General features: G+C 35.5%; 1 protein-coding gene across 1 annotated transcript; it reads right to left on the bottom strand.

The window, feature by feature from the left end:
• Positions 1-317: 317 nt before the first annotated feature.
• On the bottom strand, positions 318-3999 carry LOC112177428 (probable protein phosphatase 2C 8). Its single transcript, XM_040511333.1, is given in 2 exon segments — positions 318-695; positions 2616-3999. Coding segments are annotated over 2 exon segments (924 nt in total). The 5' UTR covers positions 3162-3999.
• Positions 4000-9173: the final 5174 nt, after the last annotated feature.

The raw sequence follows: 9173 nt of genomic DNA, 5'->3' as shown, positions 1-9173 counted from the left end.
AGCGAGGTCTCGCTCTAGATAAGATCTGCTCGAGTGAGGGACTATTTTAAGAGATAATTGCATCAGAACCACAATTTAACCACATGTAAAACTGTGGTTCTGATGAATTTATTAAATAAAAAAACCAGAAATTATAACAACTTAAAACTGTGCATTTATTTTCAGCCGTTAGATTCATTTATCCCTCACTCACAGTTCCTTAAAAGCTGTCCATTAAGTGAACAAACCTTTTTATACATGATTAAAAAAAAAAAAACTAACAAATATATGAAAACAAAAGAGAACAAAAACTAGAAGAGGTAGTACACTCCTCAAGTTCAGGCGGTCATGGACTTCTTGAGCTCAACCACTATGACGGTGATATTATCTTTGCTCCCTCGAGCCAGTGCCAGTTGCGCCAGCAAGGCCGTCGCATTTTCCGCCGGACCTCCGCTCATCCCCTCCGAAAACTTCAACTTAATTTGTGCATCCAGACATCTCGTCACAACCTGACACGCAAACTCATTCGATACGACGTCCCAAAGTCCGTCGCTCGCTATCACCAGAAAGTCGGACGACCCTGTCCTCTTACTGATGGTCACCTCCGGCTCCGATATCACGTACGGCTTCAGGTAATGGTCTCCGATTGACCGCGACGTCGCCAGCACTCCCAGCACACGGCAGCCTTTCCAGTCTATCACTCTCCCTCCCGCCGCCTGATAGGAGCATTTTAATGCGGTATTTTAATAGTTAATTCCTCACATTTTGCTTAGTTAATTCCTTAACGAATCGATTTTTAACTCAATTTCTATTTTTTAGGTACATTGGAGTAGATAATGATGAAATGAGCTGTTTGGCCCTAAAATGAGCATTTTGGCCTGAGAAAGCGTGTCTTGGAGAAATTGAGCCAATGAGAAAGCGAGCTAGACAAGAAATGAGGAGTGGCAGACTAATCATCCGAACTTCAAATGAGTTGAAACTTTCCAGATTCATTCTAGAAAGCCCAAGGATCATTTCTTATGAAGAGTGCCAGAGCAAACTATGAGTGGAAGGCCTTCAAACAATCAGCCCAATTTTCTACAGAAGCAAAACTGGAAAACTGGACCTGTAAGAGGTCCAGCAGCATTTCCGGCCCAACCACATGGCAATACATTCTGAAATTTTACCGTAGTAATCTACATTCATGGGGGAATATTTGTTATGAAGAAGTCTTGGGCAGAATCTAAACTTTCGGTGGAGATAAAATTGAAGTAAATGAGTAGGAAATCCATCATCATCATCACCCAAAAACATTCCATGTTTTAGGGTGTAATCATCATGTTTTCTCCATCATTTCTCACACTAATCCACCATCATCATCACCCAAAAACATTCCATGTTTTAGGGTGTAATCATCATGTTTTCTCCATCATTACTCACACTAATTTACTCCATCTTTTCCAATTTCACTCTTCTTTCTCTTCCCTATATAAACACCTTCTCCTCTCACTCTAAAAGACATTCCTTCATCCATTCCATCTTCTTTGTCTCTCCATTTCCTTTCCATTTTCCTATACCAATTCCTTCATCCATCTCATCTTCTTTGTCTCTCCATTTCCTTTCCATTTTCCTTCTTCATTCTCTAGTTGCAAAGTTCTGCATTTTCAAGCAAGGAGAGGAAGAAGAAGAAGGAGCCGTGAAGATCATATCCTCCATCATCCACCTTGAAGGCTTGCTTCCAAGATTCAAGATCCAACCATCTAGCTCTCCATCTCCATCTCCACTCACGGTGTAATTCGTTCATTTTCCTTGTAACCTTTTTGGTTTCCTTGTTTGATTTCGTATGAACTTGTTTCTAGTTAACAATAATGTTTAGGGAAAAGTTTAAGCCCAATTTCTATGTTTAAATAAAGTTTTCGAATTCTATAATTGTGATTCTAAGTTGCTTATGTGAGTTTGTTCGATTGAATTTGCTTGATAGAAAACTTTTATATGTTTATCTTATTTGGGTCGACACTTATAGGATTTGCATGTAATTGGTGCTAGGTTTAAGAACATGAAATCGACTTTTTGTTTTGTGTAAACTTGAATCAAAGTAGTAAAGGTTTTGGACAAAAATCGAATTCAATTGAAGAGGATTGCAATTAGGTGAATTTATTCATACTAAGTTGTACACTTGAGTTGATAGCCTTTCTCTATGTGTAATGCGTTAAACATGACATGATTGACTAGTTTTCTAGGGTTTGATTGCATGTTTGATAGGATTAATCTAGGTGCTTTCGCTTAGGTTAATTAGCATTGAAAAGTAAAATATGGGAAATCATTTGCTTTCGAATGTTTCACATGATCAACTCCTCTCTCATGACTTGGAAGAACAATTATAGGGTTTGAATCGAATTTGATTACATGGAATTGATTTTGATCTTTGTTCCTTGCGTTCCACCCTTGTATATATGTTTTTACATTTTCTTTATTTTATTTATTTTAATTTTAATTTTAAGAATCCTAATTCCCCCTTATTTGTGTTTACTTGTATATATTTATTCTTTATTTCATTTCTGTAAATAATACTTTTCTTTATTTGTTTCACAATTACAAGTGTACCCTCAATCCCCGGATAGAACGATCCCTATTTGCTTATACTACTAACGATATTTCAGGGTTAAATTATGCGCTTGCTTTGAGCGCATCACCGCCTCCACTCTCGCCTTCTCGTCCGGACGGTCGGGGTTGTGGTCACGTGACAGAGGTATAGCAACGCCGTCGCGGCACAGAACAACACGTGAGTTGCTGGAGTTCGCTACCACGATTTCCTCCTTTCCTATGATCGCCACCACTGCGCTGGACCCCACTGTGTTCACACAGCCCTCCATCTCCGCGGCGGCGGCGCCGACCTCGTTATCCATCTTGGTGAAGCAGGAGGCCAGGGCCTTCTCCCAGTCGACCCCTCCGGTACTGTCCCTGCCGCGTATCCAGGGCTCGACCTCCTGAGCGAGGAGCTGGTGCAGGCGGTCGCGGCAGGCGTTGGAGACCGATGAGCCGCCGTGGCCGTCGTAGACGGCGAAGAAGTGGTGCTCGTCGAGCTTGGTGACGGCCACGGCATCCTTCATCACCCTCCGCCGCCCGATTACCGATATCGAGCCTTAGGATTCGCACGGGGAGCTTTTACTCACATCTTTATCCTCTTCTTCTTGGGACATCATAATCTCGGTGGTGATGCCCGTCTCCTCCGACCATTGACTGTAAAACGTAAAAATTAAAACAAGATTGTACTCAATCTAAGAACACAGAACATAATTAAGATTAACATAAGCATAACATTAAGATGAACAAAATATAAATCATGTATACCAACTTGAATTAGTCATGATAGATCTTCTCCTCTATCCAATCCTGTATGCAAACTTTTATGGGGCAAAGTTTATGAATAGCGTGGTGATTGATAGAGCAGGGATCTAAGACTTTTATAGGCATCACGGACTAGGTACCTCCCATAAAGGATTCTTAGTCCTAATTGATGTAGGCCTTTGTCAAACTATTTCATGTACATTTAGGATTACTTTATAATTAAGTAATCAACAATATATACCGTATCCAGTACTGATTATAGATAAAGAGGTCATGGACTCAAATAATTCAAGCACTGTCTAATTACTTATTCTGCAAATAAGGTAGCTAAGTTGTTGTGGTCCTTATTGAACATTGATAAGTCCACATTAATTCTTACAGTCTCCCACTTGGACTATCAATGCTCAAACAACAAGAATGATACTGCCTCAGATATAGTAAATATGAAGTGTGCACATAGACAAGCCAAAATCATCAAGCCATCCTTAAACTCAGTCATTCTATGACTAATCACATTAAACTGCAGGAAATCAAACACGTAACTAAGCATCAGCACCCTGCAATTATAATGCAACAATTCACAGAACACAGGAGCTATTCTCTGTACATGAAAACCCAGTTTACTCGGAATAAAATCTGCAATGCAAGTAAACAAATGTATGATCCAATCTTAAGGATTCTTATAAATATAGAATCTGTAACTTAAGGCTTCTCAAGAAAGCTTCATACAAATTTCATCAGTCATGTTGTAACTCATCTGCAAAGAACGCTATAATACTGAAATAGCTCATTACTCGAGTAAAATAAATGCAGATAAATTCAACAAAATACTACTTAAGTCAGAAATTTGCCAAATATTAATAGGAACTTCAAAAGGTTAATGTTCTTACATAATAAAATTTAACTAGTAAATCCTTACAGCAACAAGTTCTAAGAATTACCATAGTTATGTACATCTGAGTACTCCCACTGTCCAAAAGCATGTGAAACTTTTAGGTACTCTAATAGTCTGCGCATGATTTTATAATTATGCAATTGTAGAATTCTTGGTAAATGAAGGTAACCAAAAGAGGTACCAATCTTACAACCTCACCTTCATTATCTTCCAGTCCTTTTTATAGCATTCCCTGAAAAAGATTATACTCCCACTGATCTCTTAAGGTATATGTATTCAGTAAAAGAACAAAATAAGGCAGATGCAATAAAGTCCAACTCTTAAAACTTCGTTTCTTCAACACATATGAAAGACTACGCTGCATGTCCTTTGGTAGATTAATGTGAATGAAAACGCAGCTGGATTAAACAGAAAATATTAAACCATATAACTCAGAGTGTTACTCAGAGGTTAGAACAATTCATGAGAAACAAATGAATTTACATTATCCCTGTCAAATATAGATTAGCTGTAGACACCCTGTAAAGGTCCTTACTAATTAGTATATGCAATTTCAATTTCAAGATATTGCAATTATCAACTAAATAGAAACGCAGATGAAATGCAGAAATAAACAAGGATAGATTTCGCCACAAGCCTGGTATCTATATCTTGTAATGCAAATGAACTTGTAAATCACGCACAAAAGTATATTGATTATTTCCACAATTATGACTGATCTTTAAACAATTTTTGTTTTTCATATTTGATCAAATGAAAATAATCATTGTCCATGTTAATTTTATAGCTAACCTTCCACCTGGGAGTAGGGCACAGATTGAAGTCTTTAAACAAACTGAATCGAGATTGGAAAACAGAGACGAAAATAGGATTACATATACCTATAGTCTAGTCATGTAGATGATTCTTAGTAATCAATGACTACAACACCTGTCATGTAATGTCACTGTTTTTCATATAGCATGATATAAGAAGGTTTAAGTTATTACTAGAACAAATTGATATGCTATAACTAGTATAAGCAAATAGGTTAATGTAGTAAGTCTGGTATTTGGACCATGTTAACATATTCTCAAAAGAAGTCACATATTATGCATGAATTCTACTACAGGGAATGAGCTTTATTTCCCAAGGCATTAATAAAGGAGAATAATATAAAGTGGTATTCAGTTGGCCAAAAAGACACAAGACCACATGTGATATAATGAAAAATAATCATAAGAGAACATCCCTGTAATTAAATCTGGGACCTAGCTGTTCCAATATGCTTCTAAATTTAGTTCCTTCAATATTTTCTAAACAGAAAGAGAAATACCAAAGACAGACTATATGTAACAAAAATAACAGCACATGTCAGATTTTCAGGGCATTAGAGCAACACACAACTTGTGTCCATCCTTAAACAAGTAAATTTAATAAACTTGCCAATAGCAAAACATTGTTTTTATTTCGTTTAAGTATTTACCAAGGGCTTCACTTAAATCACATTAATATACAGAGAATGATTCATATGACTCCTAATAATGAGGAAAACTATGACTCATTGTTACAATGTGAATAGATACCAAAATATATTTTCTTTCATAAGTAGTATAATAATGTTTATCGAAAGATCATTATTTGTGGCAGGAAAGGCAATATGATAGAAATTTAAAACAAGTCAATGTTTAAAGATGACTGCACTTATGGCAGTGGCAACTTTGAAGTAGATTTTCATGCAGAGAATGGAAAAGTAAATTTAATCTTGAAGGAAAAAAAAAAAAAAAACTTTTCTAAAAGATAACACGAAATAATGAATGCTTTATATGAAGATCCAGTAATTTAAAGTAGTCAAAATAATAAATAAAAGATGCCCAAGATATGTATATATAAGCAACTTAAGTTTAACATCAAGAATCAGATATGCGAGAAATATTTTATCATGAACATGCTTCAAAGCAAAGCAACACTCTGATATTTAACATACAAACAGTATACCATATTTATACATAACTCAATGAATAAATAATTATGTAAACCACCACATCTTGGTTATGTAAGGTATTGTCTGATGTATTATAGATTTTATAACAACCAAGCAAGCAAAAATGAATGGTTCTTTTTAATTAATGCTCCATGAATAAACCAAAATAAAAGAATGTCAACCATTATCAAGCAAAAACCAAACATTTAAAGTCAGCACCATAACTATCCAAGACATTCAAAACGATTGATAAACATAGCTACTATTTTAACTAAGACATATGTAGTATATGCAGCAACTTCAGGAGATAATTACATTTATTTTTCACTTCAAAGAACCATGAAACCAGTAGCTATTGAGGCATGACAAATCTCTTCCCCCAAAGTAAAAGAAAGCAGTTATTTTTGAAATCGATGGAAGATTCAAACACTGAACTCTTAGTTTCTGCCCTCTTGAAAAGAAGATGGAAAAACTTTATGGAATACTTATTGCTGTAACAGATCATTAACAGTTCCTTAAAATTTACCCTAGTTTGAAAATTAAGAACTAGGCATTAAATGGAGAGCCCCAAAGTGCTTCATCGTGTCAGCCTTACCTAGAGTGGCAAAAGGACAATTGACACTACTGAATCACATAACCAAAGACCAAAACTCAACTATAGGTCGGTTAGATGATGTCAACACCTAGGGTGGCAAGAAGAGCATCTCTAATGACCTCTGAATGTGAATTTTAATTTTTGTTATGTGCTAATATTGAATTTAAAAGTTGTGAATGTTTAAACCTCCTATGGGGAGCAAAGACACTGGCTTCCAAACTCAATATTACAAGGTATTGGTCCAATACTTATGTTTAATTATAGTCTTCTACATGGGATTGCTATCGACAATACATTATGTAAAAGACTTTAATCAAACCGAACCAAAAATTTATGCAGAGTTGTATGTATTTTATTCGAGTTTTATGAAATTGTTCACAAATGATTATTACTGAATTGGGAGAACAAGTAATCAGCTGTTTTTAAGCATACAATGAATCAACCAATGCAAACAGAAACATCCAGGATCATAAACTCGACAAAATACAAGGATTCAATCAACACAATTTGTCAAAACCATACATGTCTCACCAACGTCATGAAAATTACTTAAAACCAAGACAACTGATTATGTAGGAAATTATGATTGAATTACTGAAACTATATAGTTTTGCTTAATTTTGAGATAGGTACGGAAGCGTACCTGGAAGCAAGATTCTCCTGTAACTTGGAAATAGCAACAAAATGAAAGCATACCCACAACAATAGGCTTCCTCAACCACACTTTCAGCAATAGTTATAGACAAATATAGGCGGGAAAAAAAAATGTAAATCAAAATAATTTGTCAGAATAACCCTTGTGAAATCGGGTTGGTCTTAGTAAACTCTGTTCTTTTCAGAAAATTCTTTCTTTCTGAACATAAAAGGATCAATCTTTCGTGCAAACTCATGCATGAAATCAAATCATTAGTTCTACATAAGAGATTTGAATTGAAAAATATTGAGATGTGAGAACCAAGAAGTAACAAATCAATTCAGCATGCACAAAACATTGTAATCCTTTAATCTTGGTTATTTCGGAAAACAACCATTAACAAAATAGACAAAGACAGAGTTAAAATCTATTTGGCTACACTTTGCTTCAATTATAAATACCAATTTAGTGGTCCTTTAATTCATACAATTTAGAAAGGGACTCAATACTGACACCTTGATGATAAGAAATTTTATACTAATATGAATGGTTGATGATTATGCATTTATGCATACTAGTGAAAAAGGCCATGAGGAACAAAACATAAACAATAGAAGGTTAAAGGATGAGATTTTTAAAATTCAGGTCAATCAATCAATTTTCCAATATACTGCAGTATCCTCCATGACTAACATAACTCTAAGAGCAGAGTGTACTAAAATTGAATATAATGTTTGCATGAAAAACATGTAATTTGATGAATTTAAAGGTATAAAACGATATACAGAAGTGTCAGTAGTAAAACCATCTAGCAAATTTAAAAAGAAACTAAAATAAAATAAAAACTCAGGCATTCAATTATGAAACCACCAAGAAAATAAAACTTTCGAATTTCTCAGGAAAAAGAAAAAGAAGAAACTAGGGATTGGAGGTTAATCTGGGAGAACGCATCTTAAGACAAACCCAACTGACAGAATACATCTATCAAGCTTCAATGAAGAAATTAATATACTGAAGAACTCCAACTTTTCAAGGTTTTGAAAATTTGCCACAAAGATCTCAGACTAAGATTCACAATACATACCTTAAACGAGTTGCAAAAGTATCTGGAACAAAACCCATAAAACGATTTTGACAAAACAAATCGCAAAACCCTCCGTTCTCTTTTGTAGTTTGCGCTGGAGGACAAACAACGCCCAGAAAAGAAAGAAAACTTTTTTAAAGACTTGGTTGACCCATTAAAGACGGGTCCAATAGAAGCATGAGGAGAAGAAACAGAATTACTCAAAACAAACCAAATTGGTACAAAATCTTAAATTTAGACATGTAGATCGATTTTCTTCAAAAATTGTTTGCTGCTGTTCCAAAAGCATACCAGGATACTACAGTGTTTTCTTGTTGTTGATGAAGGGAGACCACTCCAAGACTCGATTGACAGCTTTTAGGGTAGTTCGATCACGATTCCGATCATAATTTAAGAAAATTTAGGCGGAAAAGTCATGACTGAGATCGCCATCGAAGAACCCTAGAATTTTGGAAATCAAATTTTGGGGCTGACCGTTGCAGGAATACCGGTTAGCCCCAATGAAGGCTGTCTAACAACGGCGGGCCTTGGGCTTGTCTCCTAGTAGTTTGGGCTTTGATAATGAAGCGAGGCCCAGCCAAAACTTTATACAAGAAACATAACTCTTTCCCCTCTTTTAAGATCAATCGATTCAAAAATTTTTGATTCTTAATTGAGCACAAAAGGCTCTGATACCAAATGTAAAACGTAAAACTT

Source organism: Rosa chinensis, chromosome 7 (assembly GCF_002994745.2).
Source record: "Rosa chinensis cultivar Old Blush chromosome 7, RchiOBHm-V2, whole genome shotgun sequence".
Lineage (NCBI taxonomy): Eukaryota > Viridiplantae > Streptophyta > Magnoliopsida > Rosales > Rosaceae > Rosa > Rosa chinensis.
Note: the sequence above shows the minus strand (reverse complement) of the source record. Positions and strands in the feature narration are given on the sequence as shown.